At 42.4% G+C, this 25,879-nt stretch overlaps 1 protein-coding gene across 2 annotated transcripts; it reads right to left on the bottom strand.

Annotated features, from left to right (window-relative positions):
• Positions 1-77: 77 nt before the first annotated feature.
• MTHFD2L (methylenetetrahydrofolate dehydrogenase (NADP+ dependent) 2 like) lies at positions 78-25,174 on the bottom strand. 2 transcript variants are annotated; one of them, XM_040064781.2, is made up of 8 exons: positions 24,958-25,174; positions 22,857-23,041; positions 22,406-22,528; positions 17,649-17,801; positions 16,813-16,920; positions 13,031-13,123; positions 8,896-9,021; positions 78-1,751 (listed from the first exon to the last, which is right to left on the bottom strand). In XM_040064781.2, the coding sequence occupies exons 1-8, from the start codon at positions 25,089-25,091 to the stop codon at positions 1,639-1,641; spliced, it is 1,035 nt and encodes a 344-aa protein (XP_039920715.1). In that variant the 5' UTR covers positions 25,092-25,174; the 3' UTR covers positions 78-1,638. The 2 variants fall into 2 exon arrangements, with proteins under 2 accessions (XP_039920715.1, XP_039920716.1); XM_040064782.2 differs by lacking the exon at positions 8,896-9,021.
• Between the last annotated feature and the right edge of the window lie 705 nt (positions 25,175-25,879).

The raw sequence follows: 25,879 nt of genomic DNA, 5'->3' as shown, positions 1-25,879 counted from the left end.
GCTTCGAACACACAATAGACAAAGGAAGAACACAACCGTGCCCCAAACCACATCAACACCCTCCAGCAAGACCAAGGTAGCAGTGAACAAGTTTTATTCCATCTTTCAGTCATGGGTTGATCAGTCCAAGTACAGTCTACATAGGAGCCTTGATGCTCCTGCCACTTATATTACCACTTACATTTACATTACCACTTACATTTAAAAAGACAAGCGTCTGCACCACGGCGTTACATATTTATTAATAATCCTGTCAAACTTCTGCAAACACTGCGCTAAAGCAAACTCTCAAAGTCCATCACAAGAACAGTCAGCACAGAAGTGATGCTCCACCTTGATTCCTTTATCACAGTAAGTGCATTTTCCCCTTTAACAGCAATAGGACGTAGCCATAGTCTTTCTCCTCCCCCTTCCAAGTTATCTGCAGCCAACTAGCAAACACCTAAGGCTCCCGACAAAAATAAACCAGTAATCCCAGCTGAGATAAAAACACGCAGAAGTCCAAACTGTCTAGAAGTGCCTTCAGTGGGAATGTCACCAGTGCACACACTCAGCTGAACTGGCATCTCAGCAGTATCTCCGCTACAACCTTTACACTGCATAGGACCGTTCCAGATCCATCCAGGAACCAGCTTTTGGGAATAAAACATACTCGTCTTATCCCATATGCTCTTCTCTAACCAGCAAAATATTGTGGCCATTGAAAGCAAGGCCTACAACATGGGCTAAAAAAGCCCTCTTCACATAGTTTCAAAAAATAAGAGAATAATTAAATGGCTTAAAGTTCCAACACAAATATTTCACCAGGGATAAAATTTTGGTTCTTTCCTCCTCTTCATCTTCTGCCACACTGCGTATGTTGTACCTATACAGTAATTTTAACTACATTCCACTCGATTCCATTCAATTTAATACTATTCCGTTCAATTTCAATCAAGTTCAGCCCAATCAGCTGTTCAGGTTTGAGAGGTTTTTGTGAGATGAGGGTATTATGCACCAAAAAAATTTGTACAGACATGGGAAAAAAAAATCATTCCAGCCTCAATTCTAGCTACTTATTCATGCTTACCTCTTGCAGATGTTTAAAGTCAGAATTTTGCCAGCATTCAAGCTTATTTGACTATTTTAACACATTTACTGAACATTTGCATTCATGTCAACATTACTGCCTGGCCACTGCTGGCTCTAAGTGTTCAAAAAAATATTTAAGGGCTCTGAACTACAACCAGAGTGCTTGGTGACCTCAGAACCCAAACCATGTATTTAAAAGATATCCAGTACGTCTTAGTTTTTATATTGTTTGAACAGGTCCCAAGTGTTTACAAGGTCTTGATAACTGCCCTAATACATAGGCACAGTTGTAATTTATGGTTCATTCTTCATTCTCAAACATGTAATTGACCACCACCACCAACATACCTTGTGTAGGCTGCATTCTCCAAGTCTTTTTTGCTCACAATAAGTCAGTAGGAGGTAACACAAAGTATATGAACATTTTATAAACCATCGGATTTAACATACTTGACATGAAAAAATAAATACAATGTAGAAATAAATATATTTGTAGTAAAAAATAAATGTTTTGTGTATCAATAAATAGAACAACTCCGATTCTTCTTCCAAGGTAACCCGTCTGCTCTAGTAAATGAGCTTTTTAGTGACCAGGAGTGTGTTCTTCAAAAGCATTGCAACAGTCATAGGTCCTACCCCTCCCGGCACTGGAGTGATAAAGGCAGCCTTCTTCTTCACTTCTAAGAGAAAAGAGAAAAAGGCATTGACTAAGAAGAATGTTTCCAAACCCTTTTTCCCTTCCGTAGCCCACATACACGTGAAGGGCAGCGACTGGCAGGTACTGCGGGGAAGGGACAAGCTAAAGCAGAAGCGTCACTGCAGCCACAGCAGCGCTGGAACCAGTCCAGGACTGGGGCTGCGAGTTATTTCTCCCCATCTGAATGTAATACCCAGGGCTAGTTCTGGGCTGGGCTTTCACAACCTGCTCCATCTGATCTACCAGCAGCATGGTGCCCTTTCCTCGTGGCAGCACAGGCACTCATGCAGCCTGTGCTCAGACAGATGGAAGGTTAATCCCAACACATTCCTTTGGTAAGGGGCAATTTTTGTCCGTGGGACCTGGCTGACCAGCTGTCCCAGGAACATCTGGGTGACATGACGTTAGGATGAGCCCAGGAGAGCAGCACTGATGTGCATCACCCCCACCACCTGCCAGCTGGGACGCTGCACCTGCAATATCCAGGATAGCTATGGAAGCTGGGATGCCATTTTGTAGGTAAGGAGGTGACCCCCGACCTCTGTGTTCCAGAGGAGCAGCATGCAGAGCAGGAGGCTGCTGGAACTACTGTCATCAACAGAAGAGCACCAGCAGCAAGAGACATCCAGTCAGCCTCTGTCCCCTACTCTGTCTGCCACATCCTATAAAGACACCTAGGGATCACAGAGGAAAACAAAACTGGAGAGGAAGAGAGTACAATCCTCTGTTTGGTTTATTTTTCTGCTTCACAATATAGATGACGAAGACGAGAGTTGTCGTTGAGGAAAAATACAGTTCTAGTGGCAAAAATCCCATTGCAATTTCAGCCATAAACACTCAGTCCCTCCAGAGAAGAATTCTTTTTTTTTTTTTTTAATCAGTGTTACTAGGGTGCCTAGATTAAACCAGCATGCAAAGGGGCAAGTCTTTCCAAAGCATCACAAAGAAAAATCTTACTGATGAATTAGCTCCAACCATGAGCCATGTTAGACTATTTAAATTCAGTGTACACCTTGAGTGCATTTAAGTTAACTTGTTTGTATCAGGAATTCATACAGTGTAGCAATAAATCCTGACTTGATATTCTTATCTACTGTGCAAAATGCCATCAATTGGAATTGCAGATTTTTTGCAAAAGAATTCTGTTCAATTTTGTAGGAACTCACTGCAGGACAAACTGTAGCAAGGTATTTGCTAATAATGGTCTGACCAATTGGCATTTTACTAACCTTGTTAATTCTGAGAGTTGGGGTATTTTTATGAGAGGTTTTCTTTTTGTTTTTTAGTTTGGGGGGTTTTTTTGGCTTGTGTAGTAATAACTTCTTGGTAAATCATACCCCCCTCTTTCAGAAGCATTGCTTTTTCAAAGGCACACACATAGGAGACAACTGACACAAACACATTCAATCCCACTGAAGCCACAACAGAGCAGACTCTGCCTGGCTATGAGAAGAGATTAAGAGATGGAAAACTAGGAATCTGACTTTGGAACGAACAAGATCACTTGTTACTGCTTAAAGTGTATTTATCTTGAATCTCTTGAATCTACGTGGTGCTTAACTGTCAGGAATAAGAAGGTCTCAAAACCAGAAATATCACAAAAGAATTTGAAAAACTGGATATTGGGGGTTTTGGGAAATGACATTTAGATTTGAAGAGGAGGGATAATTAATGTAATTAATAAAATGCTGTCTGAAACTGCCCCCCACGGCAGGGACCTCACGAGAGCATTCACAAAGCTAATAGCGAATATCTCACTGAACTGAAGAACAGAAGATCAACCCTCATTGAGGAGAGATGGTAAATACAGCCAGGAGGGTTTTAATGATTCTGCTGACTGGCACCACCAGATATACTCTTAAAATATATGGAAAGGAAATCAAGTTACAATGTGGTTTTTCTTCAGATGTAAAATGCAACAAATTAATTAAGATGTCCTATGACAGTTACTCTTAATATTCTCAAACACAAATAATTAACCTTTCTAACAGTCATACTATTTACAAGTACCTACCATTTTAGATTGATGCTTACACTTAATACAGCTACTATGAATTCTCAGATTAATGTCCTAATTATCGAAATGTATCCACATCTGAAGAAAACACACCATTAACACAGAAAATACTGTAGACACCTTAAACTGAAACATGATGGTTTCCACGGCAATGTTTCCTACCTCTTTTTGTGGTGTTACTCAAACTACTCCTACCTTACCTACAAAGAGGACAACCCACAAACCAGACTGTGCCTTTCCTCAAGAAAGCCTTCCAATGACTGTCAGGTACAACATGCATTGCCTGTGGTGTTAGTAATCCTACCCAGCAGGAAACACACAGTGCACTGTTTTCCCAAGTTGTTGGGAAATTCCTCAGCCCGTATTCTACCATTATGAAAATCCCTGTGGGTAGGTGTGGCAGAAGCCAAATTTTTTGTTAGTTAGCATAAAACCACCCAGATAGCTTATGCACAAAAGCTGATCCAGATTTTTGAACACACAACAGGTGTCTGTGCTGGGGAAACTACCATCTGATAAGTTTCCATTGGTAAGAATAAATACAGATATGGTGAGTGCAATTTTCCAAGATGAATGCCAGCGACCAAAGGGGGAAAATAGCTTGGCCCCAAAAACGAATAGACTTTTCTTTTCTGGTCGAGTGAAAGAGGCCAAAGCACAGTTCTCACACAGCATGTAAATGTGTGACTGATCTCATGTAGGCGGGTGAGGTGTTGTGCTGTTAGCTCCATCAGGTCCTGCTTTTGTTTCTCAGGAATACAGTCACTTTGTCCACAGCGTTACTCCTGCTTTCTCCAGAGGGGTGCTGGTCTCCCAGGCCTTCCCCTGACAATCTGGAAAATGCAAATGAGATGCCTATGGGGGAGGAGCTGCTATTTTGCAGCTTCTGTAGAACCTTGAAATCTTCCTTTGATTCTTCAGAAGAAATGAAATGTAGATTGTTTCCTTGAAAAACAGGATCCACTGCTTTGGAAACAGCCCTTCATTCTTAGGTTCCTTTAAAGCTGAGGACATCAGACACCTAATAGGGTTAATCACACAAACCAATGGCAAGTCTGAACCTGAAGGCAGTTCTGGGTCTTGTGCATCTGCATTAAGTGATGCAGAGTAATTCCTGCCTAAGCACTGTTTCCACACGGCTTTACAAGTCCCTGTAAAGCTACACCAGATCCCTGCATCCCTGCAGCACTGCCCAAGTGTGAAACCATGTGCTCAGCAGTCACACTAGATAACCCATGTTCTGCTCCCCACGTTTTGGGATTCTTCTCACTATGCACTGTGGGATACCAACCAGCAGGCATCTACTCCATTTCCCAGAGTTCCTTCTTTTTCTTATCCTTGCTTCTCTTACTGCAGCTATTTTAACGGCAGTATAAAGGAAAACCAAGGAATTATGGCTCAGTGCTGTAATTCAGAGTGTACCAGTTAAGCCCCTAAACAACACCCTCTTCTGAGCAGGAGAACCTTGACTGGCCATGCAGCAGCACACTGACCCCAGTTAGCCAACAGCCATCCTGACCTTCTGGCTTCTGTCACAGCCTAATGCCAACCTTCTGGTTCATTCCTTGCACTCACGGAGCACAACAACAGGCAATGGCTCCCCTAATGTCTGCAGGGCAGCAGTATGGTGACGTGATTACACAGACTGGGCTCTTCTTCATGGCAAAGTGACTGCCAGATCTTCGAAATCAACAGAGAAACAAACTAACTAAAGCTGTAGCAAAAGCACCTGGAACATCCACATTCTGTTTTTGTGACCACTGTTTGGGAAAGTTGCACAGGGAGCTAATTTGGAAAGGATTCAATAAGTGAGGAGCAGCCCATAGCCCGGCAGGTACTGCAATGAACGCGGAGAGGCAGCAAACACCATCAGATGCAGCTGCTGTCACAGAGCCCAGGCTTCCTGCACACTGCTGCAAAGGGCCACCACTTCCATTCATTAATTGGATTTGAAGATGGTGGTCAATCTCATTCAGAGAAAATGCACAATCTAGGCCCATCACCTTGGACCACATCAATTACTTGTTGGGGCTCTCTCTGCTGCTGTTCAGCGCTGGGAATCCCTCCCTGCTCATGGTGGCACCAGTTTTCCAGAATCTCTTTCACACTGTCAAAAGTCAGAAAGTACAGTCCTAATGAGTCAAGCCCTCCACTGATATCACAACTACATCACCTAACGAAGATCTTACACAAAGGATTTCTTTTCTACATTGGCATTTCATGAAGACTCAACAATCAGCACTGCTGTTTCTCAGAAATATGGAAGGAATACAAGCAACTTTGGTTTCATTGGTATTTCCAGTTCCACTTGCAAAGGTGAGCTACTACAGTGGCGTGTTACTATCCTGCTCTACCAGTTACTCCTAGAAATGATGCTCCACCCAAAAGAGCTGTTTCAGCTAAATGTTCTGGGTAAGCTGTTGCTTTATTTCATGTTCCCGGTCCCTGTAGCCCTCCTCCTTCCTTGGCACTATAGCTGTGGCAACAAAAGCCTATAAAACACAGCCAAGTACACCCACACATGCACTACACTGTTCAAAGAAACAGATCTCCCTTTCTGTCACTGAAACTTGCCGCCCAAAAGCAGTTAAAATGGTGCTGGGGATCACAGAGGGATGCCACCGCTTCTTCTTCTCCCTGGCACTTCACTCTTCCTCCTAAGGCTCCCAGAAGCCAGGACAGCCACTCCCCGGACCACAGATTTTGGCAAACTCTTACCATAAGCAGGTACTCTCCATGTGCTGTGGTGGTTTTACATGGAGAGCTGCACATGCAGTTTAACATATCCCTGCAGTATCAGGGTGGGTATCTCAGTGCTTTGCAGCTGACCTCCACATGCACAGTGTTCTCCTGTCTTGCTCTTTTAGATACCTTGGAACTGCACAGTAAACTATTCTGGACCAAACAACTACTGGTTTTGGATGTGGACACAGTCTGGGGTGTCAAAATAAAGAGGACACGTGTGGGGATGTGAGAAATCGCAACTACTGTTTAAAGGCATTCCATTATTATTGCAGCTGTGTACACTGAATTTAACAATGAAATACATGAAAAAGAAGAATTGAAATGCATCCTTTTGCTGTAAAAGAGATAAAAATAACCTTCACTGTCTCACCTACCCTGCAGAGATTAGAAGATGGGATCCAAGTACTGCCAAGATAAGCAACTGAACCAAAACACCTTCCACCCATCTAATAACAATAATTTCCACTACAGGAACTTTTCAGCCAGGTGACCCGGTGAAGGAAGCCATTTCCATCTATTTTTGTAAAAGAAATTTGGATTGCCCACTTAAACCTCTGCTCTCCCCACAGCCACATTTTTCTCCTAAAGAAGTGGACGAAGAGACAATAGATACTGGTGGGCCACGTGATGTTACACAAGTGCCAGATGTCATGCCAGCCATTTATTTATGTGCCTGGCTTCAACCTGCAAAACCCATTTTCACTTAGGCTTAAATATAGATTCAGCCAAATGATCAAACAGGGTTGAAAAGGATAAAATTATTGGCCACACAAACATGCTGGCTTGTTCCATTTCCTAACTGCCAGACAAATACTTGCCAAGGGTGGTTTACTTGCTGGTGCTCAGAACTGTATACACTGGGATGTTTTTTGTTGTTGTTAAGGATTTAGTGAAACTTTCACCGATACCAATGAACCAACAACAACTTCCCTTTGGCAATGCACAGTGAAATGCTACTTGTAACTGCAGTGGCATAATCCAAGCTGAAGTTCCTCCCTCTTTTTTATATCTTCCCTCCCCCCAGGTAAAATCTCGAGAACCCACAGCAGACATGACGAGACAGATACAGCGCATTGCTGAAACTCTGAATCACGGCCTTGCCACTGAATCTACACCTTTATTGCAGGCACAAGGTCCCGTGTTTGAAGAGAAACAAACAAGAAGGAAGCAGGTTCACGCTTCTCAGAGTTACAGCTTTTGTACTCCCACACCCGCTAAAGCAAACCAAATATCTGAAATTTCTCTCTACTTTAGTTCAGCTCTGAAAACAGAAAATAGAACCTTTTATTTATGACACCACAGGCAGGGTAAGAAAAGAAAAAAAAAATTCAAGTTGTCCTCCAAAAATTTTATTTTCTTGGAGCTGTGTTGCACACATCCAGCTACACATTTCCAAACACATTCCAAGACAGTCGCTCAGCTACACTCATGTAGGTAATTTCACAGACTTTAACAGACAGGTAACGTGCATGATGAGTAAAAGCAGCAGGGAACTAAGGGAGTGATGTAATTACAAATACACACAGCTGGCTAAAAACATTCTGAATATAATTAAGCTTTGAGACATCATGCCAGCCAAGATGCTAATAACTGTGAAAAAAAAAAACCCTGTGGGTGATTTTCATACTTATCAAAATAAGGAACTGTTGAGAACCATTAATAATGTGGGTAAATGCTGTCTAAGCTTCCCACACTCAACCCTGCCAATAAGTGCAACAATCCTGCTATTCCAGTCTGGAGCTCCTCCAGAGCAGAGATATTTACTCAACTTACATTGTGAACTTGCTCTGCAACAAGTTAAACATAAAAAGATCAATATGTAACAACAATTTTTATCTGTTAGGCTTGCCTGGGCCAAGACGTTAAGCGCTTTTACATGAACCCACATTAAACTTTAGCATAAAGGATATTTCTAAAGCCAAGTTAACATTTTCACAGACAAGTGTAGAGAAAGAGTGCAAAAGGAGGCTTTGAGAAGCTGTGGTTTAATAATAGTTGCTATGAATAGCAGGAGACCCTATGCTTGAGAAGGAGCAGAAACTGTTTTCATTGATTCCTTTTCATACATTTCACAAACTCAAAGGACTAAAGGAACTGGACCTTCTGCACCACTGCCAGAAGAGTCCACTTGTATCTCTTACAGGTTGCTGGTACCTGTAATTAAAAGTAACACTTTGTTTCCTAACTAACATACCATTTCTTAAGAGCAGATAGAGTTGTGCTCCTATTTAAGTAAATAAATGATGGAAAAATTCCTGAAAACATTGTCTTGAGACACTGCCTAGTCCAAAAATTTACCGTGAGTGAATCCTACAAACTTCAATATATTTAGCCAACAGATTCGCGTAAAGAGTCTTTCACTGACCTTCGAAGTCCACATCCCCAACTAATTTGGTTTTTCCTGTAAGAGGATCATGGATATGGTTGATTCCTACGTCAATCACAGCTGCACCTTCTTTGACCATGTCAGTTGTAATCAACTTTGGAATACCTGGAATCATCAACACATATTTTATTACCCTGGTCAGGCAGTCTGAGGTTATCAGTTCTGAATGATATCAGAGGGTGTGCATGCACAGCTATGCATGCAAAAAATAGAATTCTTTCAGTTGAATATTTCTTGATACATCCCACACTAATAACAACTATTCCCCAATTGCACACAGTTTGCAACTACTACTCCTACAGAAAAAAACAAAACAAAACAACAACAAAATCCCACCAAAATTTGTGCCATGGGATTGGTTTTGGTTCAAGAAACAAACTCAACCAATAAACAATTCTAATTGTTATGGTAATCCCAGCACACAACGCTGACCTTCCAGAGAGGACAAAACACCATTTCCTGCTATTTTACAGCAATTTGGGAGACCTCTGCACCTGACCTGAGAGGCCCAGCCTGGGCACTGCACACCCTGTGGGCTACATCTCTGTGGTGTCCTGGGGTAGGAGTTTTTTGCTATTAAGAAATTCCAGCTAAAAGAGCCACAACAAGCCACCTCAGCTTTTTCATATGCACTGTATTTCTTCAGCACATTTAAATGTGAAGCAGCTTGATATTCATCATGAGTGTGTGCTTCAGTCAGGACCCAGAAAACCTAAAAGGTGACTTTGAAATCTAGATAATGAAATGTATCCACGGCCATATGATTCCTGTCGGGAATTTCTTCCCTACCATGCAACGTCCAACTTTCAGTAATGGGAATTTCCAAACTAAGAATTACAATTAACCTTGCTTCATGAGCAATTCCATCAGGTTTTTGTGAGAGGAATATTAGGGCATCTCCAAAAGGGGAATCTGAACTCCCCTCTCCCCATCGAAGCAGCTTTCTCTCAGGTAGGGAGAAGGCAAAAGGGAAAAGAAACCAAATCCACACGGTTTGAAACTGCAGTTTTATTGGAAGGGAGCACCGGTGTACAAGGCTCTGGCTCCACATACAGTGCTGCAGCACAGCCACTTAAGACATCTGGATACAGGCAATACCAGAACACTCTTTGCCCTCCATTTCTCCCTCCCCCATAAGACACCCGCTGGAAACTATGCTTCTCACGTTGAGCAAGCCAAGATGGCAAACGCTTTCCTAACCCATTTGATAACATCTGACTGCATCTCCTTCATCCCGCTCTGATGTAATCCATGGCAACCTGGCTGGTAACTGGATAATGCCTCGGCCTTATGGGGGTAAATGATCTGTATGTGATAGGGCTGTAAGCATCTTAACGGAAGCTGCACAGTTACACCCTTTGTAAAATGGTTTGATAATAAGCCAAATACTTAATAGCAACAAATGAACTAACCCCCAAACCAAATGAGTGTATCTATTTACTTAAGCCTACTTTACATACCAAGTAGGGAGGGAGAAACATTAGAGCAGCTTCTCCTAAAATGCACTGACTGAAGAATATGGGAAAACCTTTCATTGGCAATTTTTGTAGAAAATGATAAATCGCATTTTAAACAAAGGAAAAACAAGGCCCTACCTAATCTGAGTTTAGGTGCAAGTACCATGAAACAGCCAATTTCTAAGAAAGCTAACCAGAATAAAGGGTCTGATTAACCAGCACTTCCTACACAAGAGGACCACAGATCATGTCCCGAGGGACAGAGCAAGTAGTCCAAGCAGAAGTTCATCTGGCATTTGGCACAGCCATTACTTTTTCTCTTTACCCCCTCTCCAAACGTAGCAGGCAGATGAGTCCTGTTTCTCTCGGCAGACTGCAAAGCCCAGAGAGCAGGAGCAGCAAGCTGACTGGTTCAAGAGTCCTGCTGCTTCCATCACCACCTTGCCTGTCCTGTGGTGGCTCCAGGGGTACCGCTGGGTAAAGCTGCACTTACACTTCTGCCACGGGGCTGAGCCAATGGCAAAAAGAACAGACTCCATGGGATGTCCCTATAGGCAGGTAGAGCAGGCCAAGATGGGAAATGCAATGGTGGATAAAGTGTCAAGTGTGCTTAACAGGAAACACGATGCTCTGGACAGAAATCCAAAAGCTGTGTAGTACTGGAAAAGATTTTAGGGAGGGGTAGGCTGGACAAAAGCAGCATTGTTGGAACTTAAGGTGCAAGGAGTCGGGTAGGAACAAGAAGGAAGGAATAAACTGCATGGATAGTTACAACCCAAGTAAGCAGGAAAACTGCTGCCCCAAGCCTCGGGGCAAAGGAGAGACAGCACAGAAATGGATCTTCTCACGCTACGGAGTAAGAAAGAAAAGAAGCACCTGATTTGAAGTGTTACCAAAACCATGAATGCAAGTGAACAGAAAAGCACTCAGAGGTGGAGCACCACATCAGAACAGACTCACTGCAACAAGTCACCAATCAGGAGCCAGGATGCAGGTGGCTCTTGTAAAAGTACCACATAGGAAAAGGAATCTTGGTCTTCCATGCAGGCACACACAGAAAAACTCTTTTCCATTTGCACATCTTCTGCAGTGGCCTGTAAAAGCTACTGTTCCAACCTGGCAGGGTCCAAGTTACCTTTTTTGCAACACTCACTGAACAGGTCACCCCTTTCCGGGGAGTGCGTGATCCCAGAGGTACAATGTGCACATTTCTCATGTAACAAAAGGAAGCTTGGAGTGATTCCACCTTTCTAAAGCGCAACCTTCCCCAGAGCACCCACTGGGGCAGGGCTGTGTGCTGTTTGCACAACCTAGCCCTGGGTTTTTTCATCATTCCAAGTATATCTCGAGTTGTGTAATGAGTGTTATATCACGCTCCTGTTACAAATGACACAAGGAAAGTAATGTGAAAGGTAAACGTGGCTGAATTGCTTTTACTGGGCCGTTTAACTCCAAGCATAAACAATGACAAACCATGTTCAGCACAAAAATCAGAAGAGTTGATTAAACTGGAAGCGGTGAATTTGGTTGAAAAGTTACTGGTTTGTTTCCAGTTAGCACACCGTTGTTATCTTGTATTCACAGTGGCGAATTCTGGTCAGGCCCACAGCTGAATAATTCTGTGTGGGACAAATAAGTTATTTCTTGCTCGTGGCCTGCTTTAGGAAAGAGGCAGTGAAGTTAAACCCTGAAGGGAAGGGCATCTCACTTCAACAGGAAGGGACAAGCTTTAGACAGATACCTGTCTATCTTCATCTAGAAAATACATAAGGAAGTCTTGGATCTTAAGGATGAGAAAGAGCAGGAAAGAAAACAGAAGAGAGGACAGACACTATCCTCTTGTAGTCTTACAAAATGGTACAAGAGAAGGACGAGATCCCTGAGCTGCAAAGGGACGCAGAACTTTACCAAGGTTATACTAAGCTGGGTTGTTTGATTTGTTAAAATTAATTTGTATTTCTGCTTATAATACCTGCAAACAAATAACAAAGGCTGCTCAGAAGCAGAGTTCCACTCGTTTCTTTGGGACAGAATAAACTCTAAGTATTTCAGTTTACATTGCTTTAAGAGAATAGACACTGAACTTTCAGCCCCTTTCCTCTAGGCAATCACCATTCTCTTTCTCTTGGCATGATAATTGTAAAAGAGAAAAAAACTCCAGCCATTAATGACAGAGATTACCCAAACCTCCAGTTAATTTGGCAAGGTTGGCCTTAATCCCAACAGCAGGGGAATGATACCGTGGTGTTATGAATGCAGCCTCCAGCTGATTTAAAGAAACCCTCCTGTCAAAATTGAAATTACTCATGATTTTTCCATGGCACAGAGAATGTTTTAATTTACATAATTATACCTGTATAAACTATGCACTGACTGGTTCCCGATCTTGAGTTCACTCTGAAGTCTCCCTAAGGGAAAGGTGTCGCATGTGATGAGAAATAGTTTATGAGTCTGCAAATGTGAAGGGCGAGAACAAAGAGCCAAATCACTTGCCCTTCCTACAATGAGAAATTCTACCCACTGCAGCACCCTCAGCGAGCACGAGCACTGATTAGTCAATGAAACGTGAAACGGCCAGTGCCACAGACACAGACTGCAAAGTCCTCTTTTTAGGTTTGAAATGCTGCAGTTGGAGGATTAACAACAACCAGAATTACCTGCAGCAACTATTACTATGTCAGCGAGCTGCGTAAGGATCTTGAGCTGCTCTTTCGGCGTGTATCTGTGAGTAATGGTCACTGTAGCATCACCTGAAATGGAAGACAAAAACAATTAATTGTCAGATATAAAATGCTATAAATGTACAGCATTTACTTTCAGGTGCAAATTACTTACTTTGGTATGTTAACAAGAGTACAGGATGATCAGATTTGTCTCGGGATGCGACTTTTAAATCAGAGTTGGCAGAACACTCACAACACTTTCTGCTCACACATATGAAAAAGAATTTGCTCTTACAGATTCTCCCAGGATGAATTCATTTATATACTGTGGACTGAATTCCCTTCCAAGGGAAGAGAAGCCCTTCCATGGCTTCGTTATGTTCACTGGAACTCCACAAAGCAAACCCAGCACAGAATCCGGTGTCTGCTTTATCAAGCCCAGTTTGTACAGGGTGCCACAAGGCTCAGGTGTTTGCCACACACAAAAGCTTCAATGCAAGACCACCAGTAGAAGTACAAGAAGCACACACCCTTCTGTTCCTGTGGACACCCACATTTCTTGGCAAGAGCTACGAATAAACCCTCCCAGTTGGACAGGAAAAACCCTTGTGCTGTTTGATGGAGATACAGAGGAGAGACCACAACATGAACAGTCACAGAGAGAGGGTCTGAAGTCTCCTGCTGCATCCAACAGCAGGGGTGGTACTCCCTTGAGGACTGCCCAAGCAAGCAGCAAAGAGAACAGCTCTCAAAAGAAGACTCCTCACAACCCTCTCTGCAATTATTTGTACTGCACCGTGTTCAGGTGTTACATATCCTTGCCTTCCACTCATCACAGACACCTGGTGATTAAACTAAAACCTTTTGCCTTCTCAGACATTACCATCACATCTGCTTCCTCTGGAATGTGTCTGACTGATCTAATCTGTGCCTCTCATCTTATTAATTCTCTCAGGCATCGCATCTTCAACCTTTCTGTGCTCTGGCTTCTCTGCTCTTCCCCCTCACCTTTTATCCCACTTCTTTGGGCTCTACAGTGCACATCATCTCCCCAAAGACAAGCAGATCAAGACATCTGCAGATAATGAAAACAGAAAAGTACAGGCTTGAAAAAAATAGAGGAGCCTTTTGCTTTAAGCAAAAGAAGTTTGTCTTGCCCAAAATCACAATCGTTACTCAGCAGAAGGGTTGAGAAAAACCAGTGGATAAAATCCGAAGTTATGAGGTTATCTCTGAGGAATAAAATCGGTGCTAATTTGCCTCTAAGATTTTAGTGAGGAATGTGTCTGTAGTCAGCTCCTGAAACCAAGTAACTGCTCTCACTACCAAAAAGGAAAGGAGAAAAAAAGGGAGAAAACAAAAACAAAAAAAAGACCCCTACCTTGAGAATAGCAGTCCAGAAGCTTACAGATACCTCAGAAAGGGGAGGTCTTCCATTTATTTGTGACCATGCCCAAACAGAAAATAAACAACTATTTTTACACTGCTACTTCTGCTGAAAGAAGAGGAATATATTTAACAATTAAGGTTCCACATCATACTCCCGAGTCAATTCCCCTAGCTGATAAAACAGAGATAGCCTCTTGACCTGCCTACACCGAACATTATTTGTTTTGGAAGGGGTTCACATAGCTTTTCCATCTGATCAGATATTGCCACCTGCAGGATATGAGTGTATCTACATATGAAACATCACAAATTAAGACAGTCCCCAACTTTTAATTTTTGTTCATAATCTATAAAGAAAACCAACCAAAACTAGCAACAAAAAATTAAATAAAAAATAGTACCATATACACACACCCCCCCCCCATCATTTCTCAATAAAAATATTTAATCAAATCAGCCCAGTTGCTGAAAAAACTCTTTCTTGACTGATAACCTGAGAAAGTTCTTTGCCAGCATTTCATTGTAAGTCTTCTATGGTCCCTATAGTCCTGAGTTTAAAAAAAAAAAGAAAAGAAAAGCTGAAACCATGGCCTGTCCTGCCTTCCTTTCCACATGCCATCCAGGCTGGTCTCTTGCTGCTCACAGCAGAAGCAGAAATTAAACCCAAGTGCAGAATATGAACCAGATCTTCAAAGACAGCCCCATCTCTGAGTCAGGGAGGAAAACTCCACCAAATCACCCCAAATACAGAAGTATTTATCATCATGTACACAGCATATACATACACACTTAATGCCAGCTCATTATCAGAGAAGTACGTGTTCTTTTGTTTTCCCACTGCCAGCTGCTTTATACTGTGTGCCAACACTTAGCAGACTGGAAAAGCAGAAAACTACCTGAGAAATAAATCCATTTCTTCAGATTAGGCAAAGATAACTTTAAAATGAGTTAACTCTTTCAGTATCTAGGCTCCAGTTCTTCTGTACCTACACCAAATATGTGATGTACTTAGAACCACTGGCAATGCCAGCAAGCAGGGAAGTCATCTGACGTGTCAGGAACTAGAACACCGGCAGAAGACCATGAAGCACCACAAAAAAATCATGGACGGGGGCCCCCAAAACAAGCTGCACTACCAGACAGTCAAAGAGGAACTAGAAACCCAGGACACAACAAAACTGAGCCATGGACCCAATCAACTCAAAAGCTGGAAGCTGCAAACAGTATTTAGTTACAGCAAAAAACTGCCCACGCAGCTGCTGAGGGGTTTGCAACACACTGCTGAAAGCATCACGGGTCACTAGGTCTCCTTATTTCCATCTGGGAAACGTGTAAGTAGTTTGTAACTTGGACTTTGTGTTGTACCAAGCCTACTTCAAACATCAGCTGCACTGCCAGTAACAAATGACACCCAATATTTGCAGCAAATGGCAAAAATGCTGCTAATTTTCGTGGGAATGAGGATGAGACCAGAACTATGCACCGATGGTAATTACAATTCAGGCACTGAGGGAAGTTCCAAATAGCAACTTTCCCACAGAGGCTGAAAAACCAACTCTATGATTAGTAGAAAGCTTTTAGTGTTTTATTATATTAATAACAGATTTCACTCTGCTCCAATTAAACAGGCCTGAGATTAAATGTCCATGTTTACCTCATATGTGCACACCACCACGGCAGTTTTCTAACACCAACGTGAAGTTGCAAAAGGGCAGCATTCTATCTAAATTATATTTGTTTTCATTTCTACAGCACAATTACAGCAGCACATGTAGGCTTCTGTAATTAGAATCACTTAAAAATACTTCCACCACAGCACCCAGTTTCCAGGGGGATATAAACTGCACTGCAGAAAGTAACCACAGAGCTCACGCTGAAAAGTTCCTTGGTCACCATTCGTGTATTTTCATAAGCAACACCTCACTGACCCAGCACAACACAAGGGTCGTGCCACACCTTTATTTTATTCATACATAAATGTATATTGTGTGTGTGTGTACATACCTGTACGCGTGAGCTCACGTGCGTGCGACAAATGAAATCAATATTGGAACAAGCCTGAGATAAAGGCGTGTAAACATTGTGTAAACATCACAAGAGCCTCTGCAGCTCTTCAAGGCCTCACTGCCAGTACTGCCCTCCAAGATCAGATTGAAAGAGTAGCTGTTTCAAATGGAGGAAGAAGCAATGACAATACCAGAAAAAGCCAAGTACAGAAACTGCTCTCCTGAGAATAAGTTAGGAAATGTGATAGCAAATTTAATTTCTTGGTCTGGTTGCAAGTATTGACAAGAGTGGAAAGCTTTCTCTTTAATCTGAGTCTACTGGACAGCTTTATTTTCAGGACTTCACAAATGGAAACACTGGGACCACATTCCTGGACTTACCTCCAGGCCTTTCGTGCTCTCCATCAGTATGTAAAAGCATTGAAATAGGCATTCCAACATTTTTAGATCTTCCGGCTACAAGAACATTTTTTCCAAATGTCTGTATTCCTTGTAGAAAAAAAAAAGAATTATAAAATTATAGTCCACTCTTTTGATACATCTAAACCTTTCTTCTCAATCCCCATGACAGAATTATTTGTTGCTGTGGACTGCTGACATCAACACAACTTGAAAATCAACAAGGCTGAATTTGAGGGATGAATCCACAAAACAACTTTCAGCTTTCACCTCAGAGAAAGAAAACTGACAACTCATTCAGGTTATCTGAATCACCCTTAGCAAAGACTTAATTTCCTTGCTCCAGCCACAATGGGAAGCACTTACCAGTAAGAACATGTACATTCTAAATAAAAAATTACAACTATTGAACACATGTGCATTTTCCCCCTTCCAGTACTGAATTAAGTGCTTACATTTTTTGTTCTTTTTGGTTTTTTTCCCCCTTTTCCACTAGAACTTCACATTCAAATCTTCTATTTGACAAATAATCGTGTCAACAACAGCACAGAAAATTTCCTGCAAAACTATAAAATTCACAAAGTTACTGAAGTGTTCCACCAAGTACTGCTGGTGGTGGAACTTAATTAATAGTTGTGCTAATGGCACAAGAGCCCATCTACTTGGCAACTCGTTATTATTCAGATTAATCATTTGAACATTTGTTCCTCAATCAGCCCAAAGCATTTAGATAACCTAGACCTTTTAGCTCACACCTGAGTTAATCCTTTGTTCGTGTCCCAGGACAAAAGGAATTTTGGGACAGGTGAGTCCCTTACCCGTCCGTTTTATGATCTCCCAGACGGCAGCAGCAGTGGCAGGGATGATGGAAGGCTGATCGAGACACAGACGTCCAATATTCATGATATGGAATCCATCCACATCCTTCTCAGGGGCGATGGCATTACAGACTGTCCGCTCATCTATGTGATCTAGGAGACACACAGCTCTCAGCTACAGCTCCTGCACTTGTCAGCTGCCATCAATACCACCAGAGTCATTACACAGACAAGCACACAGCCCGGATCTAGCCAGGGTAATTAATTAATTACTGCTCCTGATTGAACAAACTGCACTCCCCCTAAAGGCAATTTCACCCTTCCAAGCAGTTTACCAAAAAGGCATTTGTCACGGCGTTAATACAACAGATCCTGTCAAAATACGAGAGCCCAGAGAATGAGGACAGTAACTAAAAGAAGAAATGTTTAAGCAAGTCACATCAGAGTCACTTCAGCAATCTGGAAGTCTTAAATATGAAGCGGCTCAAAAACCAACAAACCACAGGAGAACAGTTTTATGCATTTTTCTGGTTTCTAAGCCCACAGAGGATACACAAGCTAATTCTTAAACAAACTCGTGGAAATCTCAAGCTGAAGTAACTTTGCAGGTCTAGCTTTCCTTTTCCATCAATACTATTTTTTTTAGTCAACTGTTAATCAGTAGGACCAAAACATACCCAACTTCATTAGAAAACTGAGAATACACAAAACTGTTTGATCTCAAAACACTGGATATGGCTTAAATGGCACCGCCTGCACATAATTTTGTATTCATATCTATTCACAGTGCACATAATTTTGTACTCATATCTATTCACAGTGAATATTTTTCACATGCACTAATGATACAGGACATCTCTGAAATGGCTTAAAGCTTATACTGCATAAACATTAGCACTGATTATGAAAAAATGTGTTTGCCAGACCTCTCTCTTCAGAGTTACAAACCCAAGCATAAACCTGGAATACATAACACCCCAGAGAAACAGCTCCACAAAACATCCCATACTGATCCAAACTGTGTTTAATGACTGACCCAGGGCCTGCTGAGAGCCCCAAAATGGCAGGGACTGACCCATGGCCTGTGTTAACCCAGAGCTGTTGAAAGGTTTTGTCCAGGAGGAAGTCAAGCTGACCCCCAGAGTGGGTAAATGGGGAGAAAGCCACTGACCCTCTCTGGGTTAATGACCAGTTTGTTATCAAACCTCCTGAGAATTTGGTTGTTTCTCTCGAGCACCAGTAAGAGTGAATCAAAGTACCTTCCCCTCAACCTGACAAGGCCGCTGGGGCTTTAAAATTTTCAATTTTTGCATCTTTTACATCACCCATTCTAGCCACAACCTGAACAGAATCCTGCAACTGTGTGGCAAGACACCCCAATGTCCAAGACAGAGAGCACTACAGGAGGTTTAAAAAAAAAAAAAACAAATAAAGGAAAATGCGTGTCAATAAGCAAATTCAGACGCTGCCAGTAAAATATTTTAGGGACATAAACAGAATGTTTTAATTTAGTAGGTTTTTGTGGTTTTGCATCAAAAGGAGCAAGATAATTAAAAGATAAGCATGTAATAGAACTTAAACCATGGTAGCCTCCTGTTAAAAGATTTCCGATTTAAAAACCCCTAGAGTTAAACCAGGTTGCTATGATTTACGATTCAATTCTCCATTTTTTGATGAGAGGACGTTTTCTTCTGAATCCTAACGAGAAAAGACTGCAGAAATTAAGATATTAAGTACATTGATGAAAGAGTCTCTTAGAACTGAAACTTGCCTCACAGAGACTGAAAGCAACCGTAACCTTGTTTTTATGTAAACTTGGGGATTAAAAAAAACCAACAAAACAAACCCAAGAAATTTGAAGCAACCTATTAAATGGCTTTTGCAAAAGAGAACTTGTTACCCTTAGGCAAGTCAGTTGTTCATCCAACACAAACTTGGCAGCCACGCTTTTCCTTGTGCCTGGGATGAGCAGAACACTGCTCTGAAAAACACCTCCTCCACACTGTCTGTCTTCAGCTTCCCAAACCAGACAGATAACTGATATAAATATGTAAAAGGAAAAAGAAATCATGCTTTACATGCATATTTTCCACACTCAAAACTGATTTGCAGAATTTCAGGACAGGATTTACAGCACTGGGAAGAAATGCACAGTTGGGGACAAGTGAGCTGCAGGCCTGAGAAGAGGATGTGGACACGTTCCTTCTCCTTCAGGGACGCTTCCAAAACACTGTCCTGGGCAGGCCACCCCCAAAGCAACAAACCAATCAACCCAACTCAAACTGCAGAGGCGGGCACTGCGTTATTTAGTGAGCAGATTCTGTTTGCCCCAAGAAATGCATTTTCCTGGTTTGCTCCCACGTGACTTCTCCATTTCCAGAGGAACAAAATAATTTCTTAATTGTCAGCCATGATTATTGTCAGTCTCCTAAAACAGCAACTGACACCTGTACAAATTTCCTCGCTGTCATTCCAAGCCACTCTCCAAGGCCAAGTTCCTCTCTGCGCTCCCCCTCTCCCTTGTTAGCTAAACTTAAAGGACTATCACTTGCTAAGCATTTGCACACAGAGAAACTCCTCTTTACACAGCAACTGCCTCTGGTGCTGGCACATGAAAAAGAAAGGCTGGTTTTCAAAAGGGAAGACAAATGAAAATAATAACAAAGCACAAAAAGGATTTGAAAAAAATACTGCATGGATTCTCATCCTCTGTCTCAAATATATCAACATTTCGTGGCCATCTCCCAGGCAATTCAAACTAAGATACAGGAAAGTCCCCAGAAAACTATCACAAGTAATGCACTCAAAAGGTGCACAGAAAAGAAGTTCTCCTCAGGCAAAGACGACAATCCTCAAAGTTAAGTTGCTCCGGCTATTCCTGATTCCATTTTTAACCCAATGTTGATCGAAAGCCACACCTTGTGTGGTCTACTGCAAAAAAGCCCCAAACCCCACACAACAACCTCAGTTCTGGACTAAGTAGCCTCTACTGATAAAGTCTTCACAACTTCTAGGCTTTATATCCTTCCATTACACGGCAAGTTTAAAAAAAAAAAAAAAAAAAAAAAAGGAAAATGAACTAACTTAGCTTTTGGCCCTTTAGTTTATTAAGTTCCTTTGAGGAAAAAAAAAATCAGTTATCTGAGTTATATTTGACATCTGTTATAGAAAGAAGTTACTGAACATTTGCAGTTCATGACAAATTGCACATTTAACGGTACTCTACAGACACTGCAATACTGACCAAGTTCTGCTATTAACAGAATTGTTCTAAGGCTTTTCCTGACACAAGCAACAGCCATGCCTGTCTGATAGGCTGGATGGAGGCTAATTAGTCTTCATGTAGTTACTGTGATAGGTGTGTCACAGTTCACGAGAGGAATCTTCAACCAGTTCCAGGAATAACCCTTATTAAGGATTTCAGCATTTCAGTTTAGAAGCGTCAAACATTTCAACTGACACAGCTAGAATTATTTTCAGGCTTTTTTTCTTTTCTCATGATGACCAGGTTTAAATTCACCATATTTCAAGACTAAAAGAAGCTCTGAACTGAAAGCAGACAGCTCAAGAGCAGACTGTAGTGACCTGATATCCTCCTCATACACTACAAATGCATTTCTGGCACCAAACCATTGCCCTGAGTACCCTCACCAGTAAGACACGCGACACCTGGCACCTCCCATTTTTGGGGAACACAGCACTGGACTGTACAAGCCTGCTTCCTTTGCTACAGGCTTCAGACAGGTTGATTTCCATCCCTAGGCCGCCAATGCTCCATCTTTTGCAGTTCTCATTGCTGCAATGAAACTCTGTTAATTACATCACCTGCTGCTGCTGCTAATCTCTGTTAGATGTTCTTTCAAAGGAAACCGACCACATTCCATCAGCTCCTGCCTCGCTCCTAGCTTGTGTTATACTTCCACCTTGTGGCAAATTTATTTCAGTACATGGCCCATTTCAGGCAGCTTTCACGAATCACCAAGGGCAAACCCTCCTCATCATGAACGCTGCTGTTAATTACAAATACAACCAAAGCATTTCTTCCTCCATAACTCTCAGCACCTGCCCCAGTTTTGCTTTTTTAATAGATAAAAAAAAAAGAGTTTCAATTTTTTCTTTTTCTTTGCAAGTTTAACCACAGCAAAAATACCACTTTGCCAACTACTCCCCGGTGATACTTCAGTGAGATTCTATGACAAATTAGGAGAAGATAAATAAAAACCCCAAAACTTTAGTCAAGGCTTTTAGGACCTTCACACAAAGTTCACCTGGAACACTAGGGCCAGCAAAGAAAACACAAACAAATGTTTAAGGCAAAATCTGGAATCACCATAAGAAAGGCTATAGCCCCATCTGCTACATAGCATATTTTTGCATGACATAGGGGATGAAAGCACGGAACTCAAGGAAAAGCAGTGCAACATGCTAAAAAAATCAAGATAGTTAAACTGGATAAAATTTGTGAAATGCCTTGAAACACCATGCCGACTATTGATTAAAAAAGACAAGTTTTGCCTATGAAATTTTTCTCAGGATTTGTTGGGGTTTTGGGTTTTTTTTCCTTTTAAAATGAACTGCACATTCAATTAAAAAAACCCAAAAAAACAAAAAACCATCTCAGCTAACCTTTCATTATGCATGACTTCTTTCAAAAGTTTCGTATGTCCCTAAGGTACACTTGCAGCCCAGAACTATTAAACTCTTTCCTCTTACATGGATGAACTGCATATGAGGAGTGGAACAAAGATGTCACATACCTGGGAGAGGTAGCTGAACTAACAAACCACTGACTCTTGAATCCTTGTTGAGTTTTACTGTCATATCCAAGAGCTCTTCCTGTGAAATGTCTTTAGGCCTCAGTATGATCTCACTAGAAATGCCTGATAAAAACAAAAAATAGAAGACATGTCAGAATAAGGAAATTGAGTGATGTGCAGCTTAGTCATTTAGTCCAAAAATCTGTCTGATTCTTAATAACTGTTTCCAAACACCATTTTGAGATGCAAAATGAAACTTATGGCTCCATTTCAAATCACACTAAAACTACTTTCTTCTTACATCCATGCAGTTCCCTAGGTCCATCAGAGAAAACATGGAAGAAATTGGTGCAAAATTTAATTAAGACACTGAGGGGATTCCTCCTGCTTTGTTTTTTCTTTTCAAATAAGAGTATCTTGCGCTCACTAAAGGAATATTTATGTGACACACCCACAGCTGCAGCTGCTTTTATCTTGTTCCTGACATAGATGTGACTGGCTGGATTGTCTCCTACTAATATGACAGTGAGGTGAGGCCTCTGGTTTCCAGCAGACATCCACGATTCCACGTCCCTTCGAACTTCTTTCAAAACCTGGTGAGCAAGCTGTGTCCCTGAGATAACGGTTGCTTCGTCCCTATAGAAAGATACACAATATTTAGGTCTAAAATTTCACCAGGAAGAAGACACCTTTAAGTGTGTGATCTACCATTTTAAACACCGCCAGATGTTCTGATTCATGTGTTAGCATTTCAAATATTACTTGAAAACCATGAACACACTACAAATCTCCTTGGGAAAATAAGTGTTTCCCCACTCTCTTATCTGAAGAGCACGGATGTGCCATCAGTGCACGTGGAAGAGGAGCTCACCAGCCACAACTCACCTTCCCCACACACATAGCCAGGCACACAAGCTTACACAAACTCCTGCATTTTGGAATAAAATATGAGAACGTTCTTATGCCTTTAGATTTTATTGGTTTAAGGAAAGTTACCCACTTCCCTCCTCAAATTTCTTAAAAATGGATTTGACATAGGATTATTTACACTATTTTTTGTTCGAGCCTCATTGATAAATTTCTCATATTTCATAGCTGCTGGGAAGGGAGTCAGTAAACAGCATTTCTCACATCTGTAAAATTAAAAAAATAGCAAATACTGAAATATGTTGATGGTTCTTAGGTTTAGAATCTAAAGAGTTTAAGCCCTTTGATGGAAATATCATACAAGAACTGCATGAACAAATAAAGCATCATCTGTACAGAAAGCTTACACTGCAGCAGGCTACTCAAGACACTGAAACTAAGTAACAAATTATTAATATTGTAAATTTTATACACATTAAAACATTGACCAGGTGTTGGTCAGTGACAGGTTTAATGATAGATTTGTGACCAATTTCATGACTAAGTTAAATGACAGACTGAATACGTGTTACTACACCATCCTGTTCCACTGTTATCCCACCCACCCACGGACGCTCTCACTCTGAACCCAGCATGGATTTACAACAGAAAATTCTTCTTGTTTATGAAGCTGGTGACTTGCAGGACATGACAGGAGCAAGGATCTGCACTGCTATTTTAGATCAATTTGTACTCTAAAAGCCAGAGATCATATCAAGCATCACAACAGGACATGTCCCACACCCCATAAAAACCACTAGAAAATTATTAGTGCAGGAACATCTATGTTTTGCAGAACTGGAAAAAACAGTTATTAGCAGCACAGAACAGAAGTAGGACATGTACTGGTCCAGAAATACAGCTGTTTGCAGAATCAATTCTCAATACATGGAATATCCAAGGGGTCAGATGTTTATTTCAATGGCACTTCAGCTCACTCATCTTTTCATCCTTGAAATCACAAAGATAGTACTTTCAGCATTGGCACTTGTGATCTGCTGAATCTCTTTAGTCAACTTTCAGCCAGGTCTTAAGACAATTACATATAAATGAAAAGGGTCACAAGCAGGAGCTCAGAGAGACCCTCCCATGCACACCCAGGCAAGAGCTCAGAGCTGCAAGGCTGTAAAACCAACACCAGAATCCCTTTGCAGACAGCGCAATAAATTAAACGCAGGGGGTGATTATTGTCAGGACACTGATCCCCACTGCACCAAATTATGAATATATACAGTAATTCTGTATAAATCCACTGACAGGCTCTTTAAGGTGCCAGAAGCAAGCGAACGTGTACTCACAGATTCCCCTCTGGAAGAGGGCAGGAAGGTCACATCGCAAGGGCTACTTCAATTTCAAGGGCACCGCTTAAATCCCCGGTCGATCACCGGGCCGGGGGCACGGCCCGCTCGCCGCCCGCTCTCCCGCTGGTTCTTCCCCGTTTCCCCGGGAAGAACCGCGGAACTCAGCGGCGGTCCAAGGGCATCCACCCCGAAGGGCGACAGCGGGGGACCCGAGCCCGCTGATCCCTCAGACGTTTCGCGCCCTTTGGGCCCGCCGCGCCATGAGGGGTGCGAGGATGAGGAGGAGGATGAGAAGGAGGAAGGAGGAGAATGAAGAGGAAAAAAGATCCGACCGGCGCAAGGTACCTGGCGGCGCTGCGAGGGGAGCTGCTTGTGCTGCGAGTGAGGGCTCGCCACCGCCTCAGGGGCGTCCAGCCCGGGCGCAGCAGCGCGGCAGAGGAGGAGGAGGCGGAGGAGAAGGCTGTGGTGGCCGCCGCCATTTCGGTCGGTCGCCACGAACGGAAGCGCCGCCGCAACCAAGCGACGAGGGGAGGAGGCGGGACCTCTGCCGGCACCGGGATCGCGGCGGGAGCGGGCGCAGCTCAGGGACGGGGGGAGCTGAGGGAAGGGCGGACCCGAGGGAGGGGAGACGCTGAGGCACGGGCGGAGCCGCCGGGCGACGTCACAGGGACGTCAGCCTCAGGGTACAGCTGGAGCCAGGCAAACGATGCCCCAAACAAGAGCTTAGGCTGCAGCCTTTGGTTCCCGTGAGCTGCTGTTCCCGTCACAGTTTGGAGTGGGCAGACACAGAGCTCCACGGACAAGCATCCATGCCCCTCATAGTTATTCCCTGCACCCTCGTGTTTTCTGAGGGGGAAGTCTCATGGAATTGCTTGCAACTTGCATATTGGTGCCTTATGGCACGTTCAGTGCCAGATTTTATAGTAAAAAAAAATTGTCTGTGCAGAGTGGAAGAAGAAAACAAACCAAGATCTGAAATAGCATATAAAACCCATGCCAAAATAATAACAGCACCCTCACCAGCCTACTGGCAGTGGGAAAACTCATTTATAAAGCTGGGGAAAGCCTCGGAAAGATGTATCAACTTAGTGAGGCTTCTTGTTCTGCTACAGTCCTGGCAAAGTTTTTGATGAGTTAGGCGTTTCCAAAATGGCTCAGGTGCTTCCACAGACAGTGCGCACGCTGGGTTTTAATGGCTTGTCCTTTCTAAAATATTATTCTTATCACATTATACCCTAGATAAAAACACTACACTGTCCGCCCGTCC

The sequence above is a fragment of the Hirundo rustica genome, chromosome 5 (genome assembly GCF_015227805.2).
Source record: "Hirundo rustica isolate bHirRus1 chromosome 5, bHirRus1.pri.v3, whole genome shotgun sequence".
NCBI classification, from domain to species: Eukaryota; Metazoa; Chordata; class Aves; order Passeriformes; family Hirundinidae; genus Hirundo; species Hirundo rustica.
This window is presented reverse-complemented; position numbering and strand designations above follow the sequence as displayed.